General features: G+C 47.3%; 1 protein-coding gene across 1 annotated transcript in view; it reads left to right on the top strand.

The window, feature by feature from the left end:
- Nucleotides 1-20,283, top strand: part of KIF13B (kinesin family member 13B) — a 199,630-nt gene that overhangs the window by 151,613 nt on the left and 27,734 nt on the right. The window contains 5 exon segments of the mRNA XM_083494982.1: nucleotides 7,830-7,922; nucleotides 8,953-9,105; nucleotides 10,207-10,284; nucleotides 11,176-11,229; nucleotides 18,570-18,675. Of these exon segments, the coding sequence (XP_083351108.1) occupies nucleotides 7,830-7,922; nucleotides 8,953-9,105; nucleotides 10,207-10,284; nucleotides 11,176-11,229; nucleotides 18,570-18,675 (484 nt within the window).

The following is a 20,283-nucleotide window of genomic DNA, read 5'->3' on the forward strand; positions in this document are numbered from 1 at the left end:
CATGGCTTGGATGAAGCCGATGTCTCTTAACATGGGACAAGGCGTGGAAATATTGGAGCAAAGCTCTACTTCTTGCTAACAGCAGCTGTCTCAAAACAGCGGCGGAGCAAGCCGGTTGTAGGAGTGCAAATATCCAGAGTGTGGGGTCAGGTGGGATTACTATGAGGAGTTATAAAATATGCATCAAGCCATTGTGTCCGCTGTGAAAGCATGGCGTTGACTGGGCTCGATTCATTTGACAATAATTTCTGATCAAATCCCACAACCCTCTGCATCTCTGGCCATTTCTTCTACTGTCCATTTCTCTTGCTTGACAAGTCACCTACACAGCCCAGTTGCTTCACCAGGCAGGCATCCTGGGCCATCAAAGACAGTGGGCAGTTTCTTTGATGTAGCTTTTCTGATATGTTAATCTTAGGATGTTAATCTTAGGGCCAGGAAACAGATCTCACCTGAAGGCGATAATGATCGCTGCCTTCCTGGCCATCCTCCTTATCATGTATATTGCTTATCGCCTCCGGGGTTGCCAGACACACTCCTTTGTAGTTCTGTTTTGTTTACCCCAGAAATATGTGCGCTTAATTAGTTTTGGTAGTTTAACTTTGTCCCCACGTGGGTTTGTTGAAATGCTCAGAAGAAATCTGATTGGTTCTTACGAACACTCTGTAAAAAGTTCTTTTGTGAGTAAAACGACCTGGGCTCAGGGGGTGGAGAGACAGATTATTATACGCACCCTTCCCAGAGTCTTGCTGGTTCAAGCCTCTGGGTGTATTCTTATTCATCAGAGCTCAATCCTTCCTTTACTTTGGGAATGCCTCAGCCGATCGGGCGCAGGGGGCGGTGAGTGTGCCCTGCGCCCAGGGGTGAGACCAGCTGGGGCAGGACACGCCGGAGTCTGCCTGCCCCCTCCCACTCAGCCGCCCCACAGCTAAGGGGGAGGCGGCAGGCGGGCTGTTCGGGGCAGCACAGAGCCTGCGCGCACCCAAACCACCATGTCTCTCCCAGGAGAGATGCGTGGCTCGGGCACACTGCAGGCCCTGCGGTGAGTGCCACCCGGCATTTTGTCACCCCCCTAAATGGTGACACCTGGGGCTGCTCGCCCCTACCGCACCCCCCGTCCTCCGCCCCTGCCTCAAAAGAAATGACTGTCTTTCTAGTTGAGTGTTTTCGATTAAAAATGACTTTTGGCGTGTCCCCTTTCCTCTGCTGCTTTGATCCCTGGGGATTTGGAAAAGGGATCCACTGGCTTCACCCTCCAGCTTTGGGACTCAGCCGTGGAGCTTAACCCTCTTGCCTCAACTGACTCTCTCTCTCTTTCCTTTTCCTCCTCTCTTCCTCGCTCCGGGCTCCCTGGCAGTCGGCAGAATGCTGCAGAGAGGCTTCAGGAGGGTAGTAACCCATTGCCGATTCTGCCCCCGTGCCAATAGCCTCTTTCTGCATGGCTACGATGTGTGCAAGGAGCTGAAGTACCAAGGACTGCTTGTGTTGTAGCATCCTTTGCCACTGGAATAAGATGCTTCATTCATTTCCCTTGCTGCCTTGTGAGGGGTTTTGTTTTGTTTTTTTGTGAACAGGCAGTGTTGGGCAGGTTGTATACTCTCATGGGCCTTTGCTGCATGCAAGCCACCTGTGCTTCAGCAAATCTACGTTGCCAGCAGGTCACCCCATCTCTCGTCATCTCATGTAGCCAGCTTTGTTTTGGCGGCGTTTGTGACCCCCTTTTCTGTTGCCCTGTGTGCTGGGATGTGGCTATTGTGACTGGAACGTGAGGTATGCGTGTGTGCTTTTTTCCCCTGCCTCACTTTACAAGGACAAGTAGGAATAGAGGAAGCGGCCTTCTATCTAGCCCAGCGCTGTCCACGCTGACTGCCAGAGTCTGTCCACGGTTTCAGACAGATTATTTCCTAGTTCTAAGGTAAAGGGACCCCTGACCATTAGGTCCAGTCGTGGCCAACTCTGGGGTTGCGGCGCTCATCTCTCTTTATTGGCCGAGGGAGCAGGTGTACAGCTTCCGGGTCATGTGGCCAGCATGACTAAGCTGCTTCTGGCGAACCAGAGCAGCGCACGGAAACGCTGTTTACCTTCCCGCTATAAAGCGGTACCTATTTATCTACTTGCACTTGACATGCTTTTGAACAGCTAGGTTGGCAGGAGCAGGGACCGAGGAACAGGAGTTCACCCCGTCGCGGGGATTCGAACCGCCGACCTTCTGATCGGCAAGCCCTAGGCTCTGTGGTTTAACCCAGCCCTACCTAGAGATAGAAAAAGGTAAAGGACCGCTGACAGTTAAGTCTAATCGCAGACGACTTTGGGGTTGGGGTGCTCATCTCACTTTACTGGCCGAGGGAGCCGGCGTTTGTCCGCAGACAGTTTTTCCGGGTCATGTGGCCAGCAGGACTGAGCCGCTTCTGGTGTAACGAAACACCGAAAGCAGAGCAGCGCACGGAAACGCTGTTTACTTTCCCACCAGAGTGGTACCTATTGATCTACTTGGACTTTTTGGCTTGCTTTCGAACTGCTAGGTTGGCAGGAGCAACGGGAGCTCACCCAGTCACGGGGATTCGAACCTGGAACCCTTTGCATGCAAAGCAGGTTGCTCTGCTGCTGAGTCATGTTCCTTTCCCCTAAGTGAATTGAGATGGGTCGCCTGTCTTCCTGGGACTCCACAGTGCACCACAGAAGTTCAGTCAAGCATTTAAGCTCACTGCAGGAAGCAGCTAGGAAGCAGAGATAGATTTTACTTGGCATACGCACACAGACACAAAAATTATTTACAGTTGCTACAAGCAGTCTCCACTCTCCGAGCCCAGAGAGGGTTCCGGCTTACAAAGACAGAGTCCACACAGCAAGTGCAAAATCCAGTTGCTCACAATGTCCTGCAACTGCAAGAGTTCTCTCGAGTCCAGAAGTCTTGCAAGATGAGCTCTTCTCGAAGCCTTCCACATTTGCACAGGATCTCTCCAACAGCCTCCATGTCTCCCGCAGATCCTCCTGTACTCCCCAGCAAGGACTGCTGTGACTTGAGCCCTTATCTACCCAGCACCACTGTTCTGGTTTGCTGAGCAACTCAGATAAGGCTGTCACACGGTACCTGCAGCCTCACTGTGAGGTGGTGGGGAACCATATTTCTGCCGACTCGCGGAAAATTAACCCCTTTCCCGCTTTCCTTACCATCACCATCCCAGAATAGCCAGTTATGTCTGAGGGCCATTGCTAAAAACACCTTTGGGATGCACTGGTGATGTGTCAAAAATATATCTCTCACACTGCCCCTGATCTTCCCCTTTCTGCACAGTTCTTTGCAAGAGGGCACTGCTCCAAGGCCCTTTGCATTCTGAGGACAGACAGGTGTCCGTCAAGAGGTTAGATGGATGCCCTCGCTGCAGGGTGCTTAGCCTAGAGAGGCACCCCAGCCCTCACCGGGTTCATACTTGCACTCATGCAGCGCTCACCTCTCGCATTATTATTCTTTTATTCTTTATTTATTTATTTACAATAATATTTATTAGTTTTCAATAGATATAACAAATATATATATATATACATATATACAACAACACAATAAAGAAGTAAAAGAGAAGAAAAAAGAATAACAAACTTAACATACCTAAACAGGGGGGGGATAAAACTCAATTAATTAATTAAAATCCATTTTCATGAACATTTTCGTTGACTTCCTCTAATCTCCTCCATCTGAATTTCCTCTTAATTTGAATGTAGCAGTTTCCAGTATCATTATTTCGTAAAACAGTATTACAGTCGCATTCCAATTTCTTTACCTTTCTTATAATACATTTTCTTATTTATATATTTAAGTCTAATTTAGGCCTAGGCCTGATTGGTTCTTTCAAGTGGTTACATATCTTTAATATTAGAATATTTATTCAAATAGTCTTTAAATTTCTTCCAGTCTTCTTGGTAGTCCTCTTCTTTCTGGTTGCGGATTCTCCCGGTGAGATCAGCCAGCTCCATAAATTCCATCATCTTCATCTGCCATTCTTCTTGCAATTATTATTCTTTTAAGCCCCTGAGCTGTGATCTGGATGAGTTCCCTCCACGCAGCTCTTTTCCCACCCTGAAACTTAGGGTGCTGTTGTGGTTCGTGCGACGGTTTTTAACTTAACTCAGTATTGGTTGGGTTTCCTTACGTCATCCCTTGTGCTTTTCCGTGCTGCGGGGAGATGGGGGAAGAAGTCCTTGCAGCCTGCGCGATAGATGCGAGCAAAACAAAAAAAAAAATGCCTCGCATTCAGAGGGTTGGACTAGATGACCTTTGGGTGCCTTCCAGCTCTTCAATTCTATGATTCTGTGATGCTTTTCCTTTTCATCCCATAACCTCTGGGCCTGTTTCACTGTCAGTTCTCCTGGGGTCGTATGAACCCCCTGCTCCATGAATGCACTTAAATATCTCATTTCCCCATGTTTCTGTTCAGCTGCTAGTTTTGGGGGGGACAGTTTGGAAGTGGAGCATTTGGGGGAATTGCAAAACTTCACCCGCCCACCTTCGCAGGAACTGCCTGTTGATTCCCAGCAGCCATTGACAGCAGCCTTCTCCTCCCTGAGGAGCTCTCTTTATTTTATTTTATTTTATTTTATTTTATTTTATTTTATTTTATTTTATTTTATTTTATTTTATTTTATTTTATTTTATAAGAAATTTTAATACATTTATACATACATATTACAGATATACAAGCAAACATCCATTTCATACAATCCTTTAAAATATTCCTACATACCCACATTCAGTCCCGCACATATTTCCTTTTCCAGTGTGGTGTAGTGGTTAAGAGCAGTGGACTCGTAATCTGGTGAACCGGGTTCGCGTCTCCGCTCCTCCACATGCAGCTGCTGGGTGACCTTGGGCTAGTCACACTTCTTTGAGGTCTCTCAGCCCCACTCACCTCACAGAGTGTTTGTTGTGGGGGAGGAAGGGAAAGGAGAATGTTAGTCACTTTGAGACACCTTCGGGTAGTGATAAAGCGAGATATCAAATCCAAACTCCTCCTCCTCCTCTTCTTCTTCTTCCCACCACCATCCCTCACCCTACCCTGTGCTAGACTTCCAATCTACTCAACTGCAATTTCTTTCCATTTCTATTACTTTCTTTCACACACTATTAAACCAACTCACTACTTGGTTTTCTGTTACACATTGTTATCCATATTATTTGATATTTCAGTATTTATAGAGGAACTTGTTTATTCTAATAGGAGTTCCGGTTTTTCAAGATGATTTCAAATATTCTTTAAACACCTTCTAATCCCCTGAGGAGCTCTCAAGTTCGGATCTTTCCCAGCCCTTTCTTCCAGAGGTGGTTGTGCTGGAGATGTTGAGCATCAGACAAGGGACCTTCTGCTTTGCAGATCATGACCTCCACTCCTCAGCTGTGACCCCCTCTGTATTTTCCACACCCCAGACACGGGCAACACCCTCCACAAATTCCTTTCCTTCCACTGCCTGCGGGGCTCATTGGGCTTCTTAGCTATTCAGCGCCGCCACCGACGTGCAGCCCAAATGTGCATTTCAGAAGCGTATCAATAACCTTCCAATGCGCCCAGTCGTTTTGCAGCAAGCTGGGGATGACTCATCTCTGCATTAATTCAGGAGTCGGGATTTTAACCTCGTGAGGCACCCTGTCAGCATAAACAATGGCTCTGCCCCGTCTTAAATCATTGCTGGCAATGATCTCTGTGGCCAAGGATTCGGTGGCCAGACTCGTCTGCAATTCGAAGCACAAATAACTCTGAGCTCACGAGAAAAAAGATAGAGGCTTGCGCTGGTTCTGCAGGTTAAGTCATCACCTTCCTAGGTTTTCTGTAATTCATTTGCAGCATTTATACCCCGCCCAAAGAGGCCAAAGGCTAACTAAAATCGGTTCTAAGACAATCCCTGCCTCATGATCTGGAAAGACACGACACACAAGGAAAAAGGGAAGAGGAGGGAAGAGGGGGAAGCAAGCACAAGTTGCTGTTTTTACAATGTAATTCCTTCTATGCACATTCTGGGTTGTCTGGAAGAGCAGCAAACCATCCCCGATATCAGTGTTGGTTCTGGCTGACTTGCCCCTGATAAATAACAGTAACCTCCCCAGAAACACCTCCCCCCCCCCCAGGTTAGATCTAGGAGCAGAGCTGGTGGCCAGGAGCACACAGTTTTCCCCTTGCAGGAGGGGAAGTTACCCTCCTCCTTCACTGATGCCACTTGCAGATCCGACGGCCCTGCCCTCTCTGGTGGCAACATCCAGACTCGGTCATCTATGCAAACCAGATGACCAGACTCGGTCATCTACGGCCTAGGACCCTCGTACCTACGGGACCACCTCTCCTGGGACGTCCCACGGAGGACCTTACGGTCTTCACACAAAAACATCTTGGAGGTCCCGGGACACAGGGAGGTTAGGCTGGCCTCAACCAGAGCCAGGGCTTTTTTGGCTGTGGCCCCGATCTGGTGGAACACTCTGCCACAAGAGACTATGGCCATGCGGGACTTGACATCTTTCCGCAGGGCCTGCAAGACCGAGCTGTTCCACCAGGCCTTTGGCCAAGGCACAGTCTGACCCCTCCTTCTGTAATCCTCATAGCCCTCTGGCCCAATGGTTGCCATTAATTTGACTCTGAATTGATTTTGGAATGAAATCATTTTAGAATGGTTTGTTACTTTTATTGTTGTTAGCTGCTCTGAGCCCGGTTTCGGCTGGGGAGGGCGGGATATAAATAAATTTTTATTATTATTTTACTAAACGTAACATTTGTGCCAGCACTAGAAACTTGAGGTCAATTCACATGTTTGCTTTCTGGGGATCTAAGCATCTCTAACCATTACAAATCATGTTTTCAATGTGGCACGGAGCCTCTCAGACGCACTCAGTCCCACAGATCCTTCCACCTGCCAGAAAGATTTGGGGGTTGGGGGTCCCCAGAAACCAGGACAACCGACATATAGTTCGGTGTGTGAATGTCCTCCACCACCCAGTGCGCCAAATGCAGAGCTATGCATGCTTTCCTTTGATACCTGCATCCCAGGGGGTTGGACTAGATGGCATCTGGGGTCCCTTCGGGTTTTCTTCCCCTCCGCTGCCTCCACCCCCAAAGAAGAAGCGACTTTTCCTTTTAAGAATAGTTCTTGGTTTTTATATTTACAAAATACAATTCCTTGCATGCTCTAAAAGGTTGCCATGGGTTTAGGTAAAGGTAAAGGGACCCCTGACCATTAGGTCCAGTCGTGACCGACTCTGGGGTTGCGGCACTCATCTCGCTCTATAGGCCGAGGGAGCCAGCGTTTGTCTGCAGACAGCTTCCGGGTCATGTGGCCAGCATGACTAAGCCGCTTCTGGCAAACCAGAGCAGTGCACGGAAACACTATTTACCTTCCCGCCGGAGTGGTACCTATTTATCTACTTGCACTTTGACGTGCTTTCGAACTGCTAGGTTGGCAGAGCAGGGACCGAGTAATGGGAGCTCACCCCGTCGCGGGGATTCGAACCGCCGACCTTCTGATCGGCAAGTCCTAGGCTCTGTGGTTTAACCCACAGCGCCACCCGTGTCTGGATCAATTTGAATATAATTGCTTAAAAGCAGGTGGCAAATAAACTAAAACCTTTCTCACTTGTGCAAATGTTTGTTTTGGTTGGAACAGGAACAGGAATCGCAGGTTGCAAAAGGCCTCTATTTTGTCTTCCTTTGAGCTAGATGGGAGCTGCTTGTTCTTCTCTCGCGCTAAGCGGCTGCTAATGTGCTTATTGGCTTCCTCCCATTGAAAGAAACCTCCTTGTATTTGCCGCCAACTTATTTGAAGCTGCAAGTTTTCCTCTTTTCCCCCCTTCCCAGGGTTTTGCTCAGAGTTTCCTGAGAAGAATGTCTTACCGAAGTTCCGTTCCTGGTTGTGGAGTCACCTTTGAAATCGTCTCAAATATCCCAGAGGTGAATATATATATATATATATTTTGCAGAGCAAACCTCTCCCCTCAACTGCTGTCGTATAGTTGTATAGTGGACGCTCGGGTTGTGAACGTGATCTGTGCGGGATGCGCGTTCCCAACCTGTGCCTGCGCACGCGTGGGTTGCAATTTGGCGCTTCTGCGCATGTGCAAAATGCGATTTAGCGAGCACAATTCAAAGTGTTGGTGCTGACTCTCAAAGCCCTAAATGGCCTCGGTCCAGTATACCTGAAGGAGCGTCTCCACGCCCATCGTTCAGCCCGGACACTGAGGTCCAGCTCCGAGGGCCTTCTGGCGGTTCCCTCACTGCAAGAAGCAAAGCTACAGGGAACCAGGCAGAGGGCCTTCTTGGTAGTGGCGCCCTTCCTGTGGAACGCCCTTCCATCAGATGTCAAGGAAATAAGCAACTATCTGACTTTTAGAAGACATCTGAAGGCAGCCCTGTTTAGGGACGTTTATAACGTTTGATGTTTTATCGTGTTTTTAATATTCTGTTGGGAGCCGCCCAGAGCGGCTGGGGAAACACCAGCCAGATGGGCAGGGTATAAATAAATAAATTATTTGGACTATGCAGAATTGGATAAGATGACAGGAAGGAGTCAAAACCTGCGGGATCAGAGATTCACAGAGGACTAGAGTAAATATATGAGTTATTTGAAAAGCAAATGTAATCAACAGATTACACTAGTAGGATTGCAAGAAGTTTTGTAAGGACTATGCGAAATTTTGCAGAGAAAACTATGATAAGAATTATTAGTGAAGTTAGTATTAAATGTAATACTGAAAATAATGAAATGCAGATTAAGTGAGAAAGACTGGAAAATCTTTCAGATGCAGTTGATGGAAGTCCAAAACATTGTATAAGATAAGAAAGTATATGATTTTTGGAAATCATTTGTAAAAATATTAATAAAAATAAAATTATTATTATTATTATTATTATTATTATTATTATTATTATTATTATTATTATTGGAGCGTGGTTAACTCCGGACGGCTTGTCTTCCTTCCAGGATGCCCAGGGGGCAGAGGAGAGGGAGGCCCTGGCGAGAATGGCTGCCAACGTTGAGAATGCAGCTTCAGCCGATTCGGAAGCCCGGATAGAGAAGTACCTTCGGAGTGTCCTGGCCGTTGAGAACATCCTTACTTTGGACAGGTTGCGTCAGGTGAGCAGATGCCGAGTCGAAACGCCACGTGGCCGTTGGTTTGCTGTGGAGTTGGGGCCTCTGATGCAAAATCACAGAACCCGGGGAATACTTCCCCTTGCATTCTTCGGGTTGCGAACGTGATCCATACGGGATGCACGTTCGCAACCCACAGCGTTCACAACCCGAAGTGGCGCATCTATGCACGCGCGGGTTGTGATTCGGCGCTTCTGCGCATGCGCAGAGTGCGATTTACAGCTTCTGCGCATGCGCGGCCCCCGAAACCCGGAAGTAACCCTTTCCAGTACTTCCGGGTTTCAACCCAAAAAATCGCAACCTGAAGCATCTGTAACCCGAGGTATGACTGTAAATGGATAACTTTTTATGAAATAAATGGATAAATATTTTTTGGGAGACTATTACGTTTGTAGTCCTCATGTCTGCAAAGAACAGGCGCTGGTGTGTCATCGTCCCACCCCCCTGTCTTCGTTCAGCTCAGGTATTTACCATTCCTCTTGTTTCTGAAAGACCTACATTGGTCCAAAAAAAGACCTACATTGGCTCACAGTACGTTTCTGGGCACAGTTCAAAGTTTTGGTGCTGACCTTTAAAGCCCTAAATGGCTTTGGCTCAGTATACCTGAAGGAGCGTCTCCACCCCCATCATTCAGCCCGGACACTGAGGTCCAGCGCTGAGGGCCTTCTGGCGGTTCCCTCCCTGCGAGAAGTGAGGTCACAGCGAACCAGGCAGAGGCCCTTTTTGGTGGTGGCACCCGCCCTGTGGAAATAGTTTCCCATTTGGTTGTGTATTTTTTTGATGTGGTTTATGTATTGTTTATGACTTTTATATTATGTAAATCTTGTCATGCTGCAAGCCACCTTGAGCGTTGTTTTTTTTAAATGTGGAAAGGCGGCATACAAATAATAATAAAAAATATGATAAAATGTCAAGGAAATAAGCAACTATCTGACTTTTAGAAGACATCTGAAGGCAGCCCTGTTTAGGGAAGCTTTTAATATTTGATGGATTATTGTATTTTAATATTTTGCAGGAAGCCGCCCAGAGTGGGCGGGGTATAAATAAATTATTCTTATTCTTATTATTATATTTTCTCTGTCACAGGAGGTTGCGGTGAAGGAACAGCTAACGGGCAAAGGAAAGCTATACCGAAAGAGCCTCAGCTCGCCCAACGTCAACCGAGTGAGTCTCCACAATTGTGATTCTCCTGCCCCAGGAAATGCGGTGGGCGGCAGTGTGGCAGAGAAATGTTCCCCCTCTTCTTGCAGCTGGGGAACAGTATGAGCTTGGGAACGGGGACCACCCCACCAGTCTCAGTACCTTTGTAAGCACTCCAGTCCTTCAGGTGAGGGCTGGCATCCACCTCTGCTGCCAAGCCAAGAAGGCCGGGCTCCAAAATCCATGTGGGAGCTCAGCTCAGCTCAGCTCTTCTCACATACCTTTTCCTGAAGTTTTAAAATCAAGTTTTCCAAAATTTCACACATACATCTCAAAACATAATACAAACATTCCCACCTGCTTTTCCATGCTGTTTCTGTTTCCACACTGTTTTCTGTCTCTAAAACCTTAACAGAGCTACTGTAATCTTTAACCCCTTCTGCTGCTCGTAGTTCAAATCCTGCTCACGAGTTCATCAGATAATAATATTTCTTTAAATACCGTATTTTTTGCTCTATAAGACACACTTTTTCCTTCTTAAAAAGTAAGGGGAAATGTGTATGCGTCTTATGGAGCGAATGCAGGCTGCGCAGCTATCACAGAAGCCAGAACAGCAAGAGGGATTGCTGCTTTCACTGCGCAGCAATCCCTCTTGCTGTTCTGGCTTCTGAGATTCAGAATATATTTTTTCTTGTTTTCCTCCTCCAAAAACTAGGTGCGTCTTGTGGTCTGGTGCTTCTTATAGAGCGAAAAATACGGTAATCCCCAAAGGGTTTCCGTTCTTCCACAAAACATTCATCATTAGGTTCTCTGTTTTCAGCTGTTAACTTTTGCCACACAAACGCACAAAAAAAGTTAGCAAAGGGTTTTTTCTTTTTCTTCTTTAAAGTCCCCTCTTCCTTTTCACTCTTCCAGCTCTCCGGAAGCCGCCAGGATCTAAACCCGCCGTACAGCCTCGCAACTTACAAAGTAAGATTTCAAAATCGCTTAGCAGGGTTCTTTTGTTTTGTTTTTGATAACGTTTATGAGAGAGCGCACACTAGCACAGGGGTCTGCAACCTTTAAGACAAAAAGAGCCACTTGGACCCGTTTCCGAAGAAAAAACAACAACTGGGAGCCGCAAAACCATTGCAACATTTAAAACACATATATCTCTGGAGCCGCGATCTGACAGCGGGCGGGAAGGTGACGTTGGGGCGGTGCGTGACTAACGCACACACTGCCCCCATGCGACGTCACAGCCAGTACAGCGCCCGCCACACTGGGGAGTGTCAGGGCGCACAATGCGCCTCCTCCCCTCGCTAGTATCCGCCCCGGAGCCGCGGCAAAGGTGTAAAAGAGCCACATGCGGCTCCGGAGCCGCAGGTTGCAGACCCCTGCCCTAGCAGGACGGAAAATGCCCTGTTAGGAGCATAGGCAGCCGTGTTACGCTGATCCCAGCCATTGGGCTACTTAGTTCAGTATTGTCTTCACTGGCAGGCAGCAGCTTTGCAGGACTTCAGACAAGGGTGTCACCCAGCCTTGCCTGGAAAAGCCAGGGATTGAATTTGGGACCTTCTGCATGTTAGGATGTGAATAGATACTAGGAGAGGCTCTATTTATTAGATCCTTCCTTCCTCACATTTGTCAGTTCAGTGCCACGCCTTGTGTGGTGTAGAGAGCCAGCGTGGTGTAGTGGTTAAGAGCGGTGGACTCGTAATCTGGTGAACTGGGTTCAATTCCCCGCTCCTCCACATGCAGCTACTGGGTGACGTTGGGCTAATAATAATAATAATAATAATAATAATAATAATAATAATAATAATAATAATTAATAATATATTATTTATACCCTGCCCATCTGGCTGGGTCCCCCCAGCCACTATGGGCAGCTTCCAACAAAATATTAAAATACAATAGTCCGTCAAACATTAAAAGCTTCCCTAAAAAGGGCTGCCTTCAGATGTCTTCTAAAAGTCAGATAGTTCTTTATTTCCTTGACATCTGGTGGGAGGGCGTTCCACAGGGCGGGTGCCACCACCAAGAAGGCTCTATGCCTGGTTCCCTGTAACTTCACTTCTCACAGCGAGGGAACCGCCAGAAGGCCCTTGGAGCTGGATCTCAGTGTCTGGGCCGAATGATGGGGATGGAGACGCTCCTTCAGATATACTGGACCGAGGCCATTTAGGGCTTTAAAGGTCAGCACCAACACTTTGAATTGTGTTTGGAAACATACTGGGAGCCAATGTAGGTCTTTCACATTGGCTTTGCACATCAGATCAATACCTTTCTGCACAAAGAAATGCAAACTGACACCAGGGACATTCTGCATGCAAGGCAAGATGATCTGCTGCTTCTTCGCCTTCCCCTTGTAACGGGACGGGATGCTAGGACGTAGCTCCCGTTCAGCCTTGTCTGAAGATTCAGCGGAGGAATCTTCTTCCCAACCATTTTTCAGGTTGTGAAATGCCCTTGCGCTTTTAGCACTTGTGTCCGTTAAGTGCAAACTGAGGGAGGACCGTAGATGGTGCCATCCCAGGCATCTCCAAGAAAGGCTGGCAAGGAATTCTGCCCAAAACCCCGGGGAGATATTGGCGGTCATTGCAGACAGCGCTGAACTAGGTAGACCGGTGGCTCTGACACAGTGAAAGACAACTTGCTCCATCCATAGCTAAGCACGTTCTCAGTCCTGTTGTTTTCGGTGAGAGCAAGTTGGGCGCTTCCTCGATTCTCCTTCTTGGAAGTCAACGGGACTTGACGTGGTTTGTCTCTGTAAGAGCCATAACTTCTGCTGGAAAAGCGTTGGAGGAAATCCGTGGCTCCTTTTGGGGGGGGGGCGGCTTCTGCATTTCCCAATATTTCTGTCGGATTCCAGAGCATCTGCAAAGCGACCCATCAAGGCATGTTCCCTTTGACCAAGCTAAGGGGGCTTTTAATTTGTGCTGGGGTGGGGAGGGCGGGGTGTGCCAAATCATTCGTAATCCGGATTTTCATTGTTCTCTCTTTCTTTCTCTTTTGTTTTTGTTTCTTAACCCTTCAACGGTATCCACCCCCATTGCATGTGTCAGTATCCAAAGGTCCAGGCAGAGGTAACTAATTCATTAGGTTCACCTAATGAACGGATAAATCTGTTATCCCATTCTGGAGTGCTTTCCCGTGAACCGCCTTGCTCACTAACCCTTAAAAACCTGCTTTGGAAATGCTGTTGTCGTTCTTCGTTTTCGCCCTGTGCTTCGTTAACCTGGGAGGAGGTGTAACTCTTTGAAAGGTGGTGGTCAGCATGTCAGTGTGGAACGCGCATTGCTCCCTGAGCCGTGAGCCTGATGACTTTATCCGACCAGTCAAATAAGTCTTGCTTCTGAGACCCTATCTCTTGTACAGTGCCATCAATTTGCAGAGAACTTTAGACCATGAAAGAAGCCCCAGATACATTGGGTATCTGCCCCAAAGACCCTACAGCGCTGACAAAAAGCCTGTGGGGATAAAAATGGCTAGCAATAGATGCACACGAGCCAATGGAATTACAGTCATACCTCGGGTTGAATGTGCTTTGGGTTGAGCGCATTCGAGTTGCGCTCCACGGCAACCCGGAAGTAACGGAGCGCGTTACTTCCGGGTTTCGCCACTCGCGCATGCGCAGACGCTAAAAATGATGTCATGCGCATGTGCGGAAGCGGCAAAATGCGACTCGCGCTGACATATCTTACGTTGCGTTCAGGATGCGAACGGGGCTCCGGAATGGATCCTGTTCGCATCCCGAGGTACCACTGTATAAGCATAAACATGGCGCATAGATCAAGTGTGTTGGACTGCACAGGGAGATCAGAATCCTGTCCCAACAGCGAACAGCCAGCCCCTTCTGAGAAGTCAACAGGCAGGACATGAAGACGAAACCCAAAACTTTGTTTGTGCCCAGGCACCTAGTATTCGGTGCTATACTGCCACAGAACATGGAGGTTTTGTTTCTCTGTCAAGCCAGCTGCCGTCCTCCAGTGAATTTGTCTAACATTACTTTTGGTTCATTTCGTTCATCCTGAATCCAATGTCTGTTCCGAATCTTTTATCCACCCTGAATTTAGTAAGTAAAGCTAGGCTGGAACTGTTAAAACAGTGAGCACTGAGCCAGTCTTCATAACCAAACTGGTGAGGTTCAACTATGGGGCAAGTGACTTTGTATAGCATTCAGTAGTTAACGGATCCTTTTCCATGTCTTGCAATTTGGCCCATTGGCAAGTGACCGCTGTCCAGTCGACTCTGCAGCGGGCACAGTAAGTGTCGGTCAGGTGGTAGATTTGGCTGTACCCCCAAAGCAGGCGCATGACACGGCTACCCACCCATGCCAAGCACTGCAGAGGCCCCTGCTGTATACAGTCACAAAAATCTCCTTTTTTCGTGTCCCAAACCTTCCCTCTCCAAATGCCAAAATCCCAGACTCAGCATAAGCTATGTGGAACGTCCTTGCTCTTCTGCAAATTTAGAATGAAATGTGGGAGTGGTTCTTGACGGTACCTGGACATGACTTCGGTTGCGCACAGATGTCTGCAGTGTGAGCTGACGCCTGCCTGGTTTAGTGGCAATCAGGTCATGTTATCTGTGGCCTAACAGCCATTGACTCACACATGCAAGTTGGTTTTTTGCATTCCTAAGCTGGCAGTAGGGACGTGGGTGGCCCTGTGGGTTAAACCACAGAGCCTAGGACTTGCCGATCAGAAGGTTGGCGGTATGAATCCCTGCGACGGAGTGAGCTCCCGTTACTCGGTCTCTGCTCCTGCCAACCTAGCAGTTTGAAAGCACAAAGTGCAAGTAGATAAATAGGTACCACTCTGGCGGGAAGGTAAACGGCATTTCCGTGCACTGCTCTGGTTTGCCAGAAGCGGCTTAGTCATGCTGGCCACAGGAGGACCCGGAAGCTGTACGACGGCTCCCTCGGCCAATAAAGCGAGATGAGTGCCGCAACCCCAGAGTCGGCCACGACTGGACCTAATGGTCAGGGGTCCCTTTACCTTACTAAGCTGGCAGTAAAAACAGGAGGCTCATCAGGCCCCCGATAATTCGCTGTCCGTGTTTGGTGCTTACAGGATGGATTTGATTTAAATCACTAGTCAGTAAGACTTGATTTAAATCATTTTTTTTAAAAAAGAAAGACTCCTTCTTGCTGGTATAATCTTAATATTTACAACCAGATGAAGGTTTCATTTTTGGAATAATAAATTTTCGGAGTAGTTTTTACAGGTATATCAAAAATTACTGATTTTGTTATACTATTAGAAATGCATAGACAGATAATTATGAAATCATTGTTTATATTTGGACAAGTTTTCTGCTGCACTTTATTGGAAGGAAAAAATAACAATTTCCTTAATAACAATTTAAACAAATTATTTAACTAAAACAATAGCATTATATCATATGCCACTGGGCCCATCACCTCCTGGCAAATAGAAGGGGAAGAAATGGAGGCAGTGAGAGATTTTACTTTCTTGGGCTCCATGATCACTGCAGATGGAGACAGAAGCCACAAAATTAGAAGACGCCTGCTTCTTGGGAGGAAAGCAATGACAAACCTAGACAGCATCTTAAAAAGCAGAGACATCACCTTGCCAACAAAGGCCCGTATAGTTAAAGCTCTGGTTTTCCCAGTAGTGATGTATGGAAGTGAGAGCTGGACCATAAAGAAGGCTGATCGCCGAAGAATTGATGCTTTTGAATTCTGGTGCTGGAGGAGACTCTAGAGAGTCCCGTGGACTGCAAGAAGATCAAACCTATCCATTCTGAAGGAAATCAGCCCTGAGTGCTCACTGGAAGGACAGATCCTGAAGCTGAGGCTCCAAGACTTTGGCCACCTCATGAGAAGAGAAGACTCCCTGGGAAAGACCCTGATTTGGGAAAGATGGAGGGCACAAGGAGAAGGGGACGACAGAGGGCGAGATGGTGGGACAGTGTTCTCGAAGCTACCAGCATGAGTCTGACCCAACTGCGGGAGGCAGTGGAAGACAGGAGTGCCTGGCCTTCTCTGGTCCATGGGGTCACGAAGAGTCGGACACGACTAAACCACCACCACCACAACAACAACAGGAATTTGTTCATATATTTTTTTCAAAATATAGTCCGGCCCCCCACAAGGTCTGAGGGATAGTGGGCCAGCCCCCTGCTGAAAACGTTTGCTGACCCCTGACCTTGATGATGTCCTGGATTTCCCCCCTCTGGGCTTGGCCTCACTTCCTTTCACCTTCTATATTTTGCCTTGCGGGATCAGACCCAAGATCCATCCAGCCTCGCTGCAGCAACTCTTTGCTTTTAAGATGACAGCGGTGGGCCGAAAATTCCCCGCAGTTTCTTCCCGGGATCATCTGCAAAACAGGTGCGTGGAGAGGGGCAGGAAGGCGAAACATCGTGCAGAAGGCGCTGAGACATTTGTGCATCGACCTTTCAAGGGCAAGGGGAGAGCGAGATGTTCTTAAAAGTGGCTGTTGAGAATTAGCTTAATGAAGTCTGACCTCTGTGCCCAGTCATTTGGCAGAGGTTTCGCCAGACAAATAATGAATAAGTCCGTTCTTGTCTTTCTCTATTATTACGATCCTTTTCGGGAGGCTGAAGTGATGAGCGTGATCATTCTCTCTCTCTCTCTGCCTGAAACCACATCAGGGAAGCGATAGGTCTGTGGGTGTGATTCAGCCTGAGCTTGTAAGAAGGTCTTCAACGCTGATGCCTCACTTTGAACGTTACGGATCCACACCGCCAAGGGATGGGAGTTGTCGTCTGAAACATCTGGCTCTTTCTGTGCATTCCGCCCCCACCAGCCCAGGCTTCTAATCGCAGATGATAAAATTACGGCTTTGCAAAAAATCACAAATAGCTGGGTAACTGTAGATGATAGGAGCAACCTCCAACGGCGTTGCGGGCAAAATGTTCTCAGTTGCCGTAATCTTCTGATTACAGCGGGTCACACATTGGACCAAAGGCCGGAGGCTCCTTAAACCTGTCTTAATTTCCTAATTAGGTTGCAGAAGGCTAGGCCAGGTTTATTCAAAGAGCAGTAATCTCTACAGCTGGGTTGCGGTTCTGCGTTATCCGAAGAGAAGCATCACCACTGCAGCTGCCGCTTGTGGGACAAAGTGATTGGAATATTTTCTATGGACTGATATTCTACGGACTGTTTTTTGACCACATCTCCCATCAGGCCCAGCCCAAGGGGCTGAGGGGACTGTGGCTGTGCTGAGTCTGATGATGATGATGATGATGATGATGATGATGATGATGATAATAGTTGAAATCAAACCTTTATTAGGCATTATACAAATAAAAACCGTAAAAAGGAAAATAACATGTAAAAGCCTTGAAGTATATATAAAAAGGCAGCAGTTGGTTACAAACATATATATATATATACATATAGAATCAGTGGTTGATGATGATAATAATGCCCCAAATATCTGGCTGGGTTCCCCCAGCCACTCCTGTGGCCTACAGGATATCTAAAAACATAATACAGTCGTACCTTGGTTGCTGAACACCTTGAAACTCGTACATTTCGGATCCTAAACGATCAAAACCCGGAAGTGAGTGTTCCGGTTTTCGAACGGTTCCGATTGGCTGCAGCACACTCCTGCAGGCAATGGACGTCGCGCCTTGGTTTTCGAACGGACTTCCGGAATGCATTCTGTTCAAGAAGCAAGGTACAACTGTAAAGGGGAATTGTATTCTGAAACTTATGACAGGCACCAGGTTGCAGAGGGCATTTTAGAAATCTCAAGAGAGCATTGTTCGTACATTATTAAATTACCCTGCCACCCTTCATCTGAGGAGCACAAGACTCTTTGCAATATAAAAACACAAAAATACATAACAATTCCACCCTCCCCGTTTCAAAGACCATAGGTTGTTTAATTAGCCAAAGGCCTGGAAGAAGAGGACTGCTTTTGCCTGGTGCCTGAAGATATGCAACAGAGTTACCAGGCGAGTCTCCCTGGGGAGAACATTTCCCAAATGGGGAGCCACTGCAGAAAAGGCCCTGTTTTTGTGTTGCCAGCCTCTGGACCTCTTACGGAGGAGGCACATGAAGAAAGACTTTGGTTGATGATCTCAGGGTATATATGGGAAGAAACGGTCCTTGAGGTATTGCGGTCCTGAGCCGTTTAAGGCTTTATAGATCAAAAACAGTGCTTTGAATTGTTCTTTGGGTCAAGGATTCCTGTTCTTTGCTGCTCTGCTTCTTTTGCTTACGATGTTTTCTACGGGGAAACTTTGGCCAAATATTTCCTGAGCGTTGGGACTTCCGGTTTCATCTCTCTTGGTTTCTCTCCCCCGTCCCCTTTCTGAATTGTTTTTAGAGTCGTTGGGAAAGCCAGCAAGATGTATCACAAAACTCAGTGCATTCGAACAGGTCCAGGTCTAGCCTCTCAGACTCTCCGCAGCAGAACGGTTCTGCAGACCCAGGTAAGAACATAACCAGCGAAAGAAGCCCTTGTGGTTAGCCAGGGTAGGACAGAGAGCACACACACACAGCCCAGTTGTAGCTAGGCTACTTCTTAGAATCATAGAATCATAGAGTTGGAATAGACCACAAGGGCCATCGAGTCCAACCCCCTGCCAAGCAGGAAACACCATCAGAGCACTCCTGACATATGGTTGTCATTCTCTGCTTAAAGACCTCCAAAGAAGGAGACTCCACCACACTCCCAGGCAGCAAATTCCACTGTCAAACAGCTCTTACTGTCAGGAAGTTCTTCCTAATGTTTAGGTGGAATCTTCTTTCTTGTAGTTTGGATCCATTGCTCCGTGTCCGCTTCTCTGGAGCAGCAGAAAACAACCTTTCTCCCTCCTCTAGGTGACATCCTTTTATATATTTGAACATGGCTATCATATCACCCCTTAACCTCCTCTTCTCCAGGCTAAACATGCCCAGCTCCCTTAGCCGTTCCTCATAAGGCATCGTTTCCAGGCCTTTGACCATTTTGGTTGCCCTCCTCTGGACACGTTCCAGTTTGTCAGTGTCCTAAGAAGTACTTAGGCTTGCAAAGATGTGTAAGACTGAATGAGATAAGTGCTGGAGATGCAAAGGCAGAGGGAACGTTCTTTCCTATGTGGTGGACTTATTAAAGGGTAAAAGATTATTAGGAAATGATCCATAATGAATTGAAAAAAATGTTCAAAAGTACTTTCCCCCAAAACCAAGAGTCCTTTCTGTTGAGGATAATTCAGACTGAAATTCCCAGGTGTCAAAAAAGGTTATTTAGTAATAATATTTTATATATATATATATATATATATATATATATATATATATATATATATATTTGCTTTCGTAGATTTTCACGGGTACAGGAATGCAGGTTTTGGTGTCTTCGGGTGTCTTCCCGTGTAAGAGTTGGGGTGTCTAGGCGACGTTTCGACGAGGTCTCACTCGTCATCTTCAGGCTGGTGCTTTCGGCTTCTTGTTACTGGAACAGAGCAGGATCTCAGTGTTTGAGTTCCTATAAATACTGTTGAGGGGGTGTGGTGTATAGCCTCCAACGTTCTGGGCAGAGAGGAAGTTCCCAGGTTAGTGTGTCTTTTCTTCTTTTGTTCCTTAATTACTTGAGGGATATCTTGAGTGATTTTTTGAGTGATATTCTGAGTACCACTTAGGTGGGTCATTAAGTGTGGATTAGTTGCTAAAGCTTTCGTGTGTTGACCTCTTGAGCTTGTGAAGAGTTTTTCTGAGAAGATGGCTGTACTGCACTTAGTTGTGCTCTGGCTTGGCTTCGTGTATAGGGGCGAGCTGTGGTTTTGTGCCCTGTGCCAGCCAGATCTGTGTAGGGATTGCAGGGGGGTGCAGCATCCGGAGGTGCCACTATGGTTTGGCTACTGGATGGTGTCTGTAATTTATCTGTGGAGAGGGTCTGGGTTTGGGTCTGGTGTGGTTGATTGGTGATGGCGTTCTGTGTGCCTCTGGTTCTGGTGTCGGTTTTTGTGGGGAGGGCTAATTTCCAGATGTCTGGCAGGCGGGACGTGTCGTCACGCTTGTTCATGTTGTGAGGGTGTTTCTCTATCTCGATGGCTTCC

Source organism: Podarcis liolepis (genome assembly GCF_965112155.1).
Source record: "Podarcis liolepis genome assembly, chromosome: 3".
NCBI classification, from domain to species: domain Eukaryota; kingdom Metazoa; phylum Chordata; class Lepidosauria; order Squamata; family Lacertidae; genus Podarcis; species Podarcis liolepis.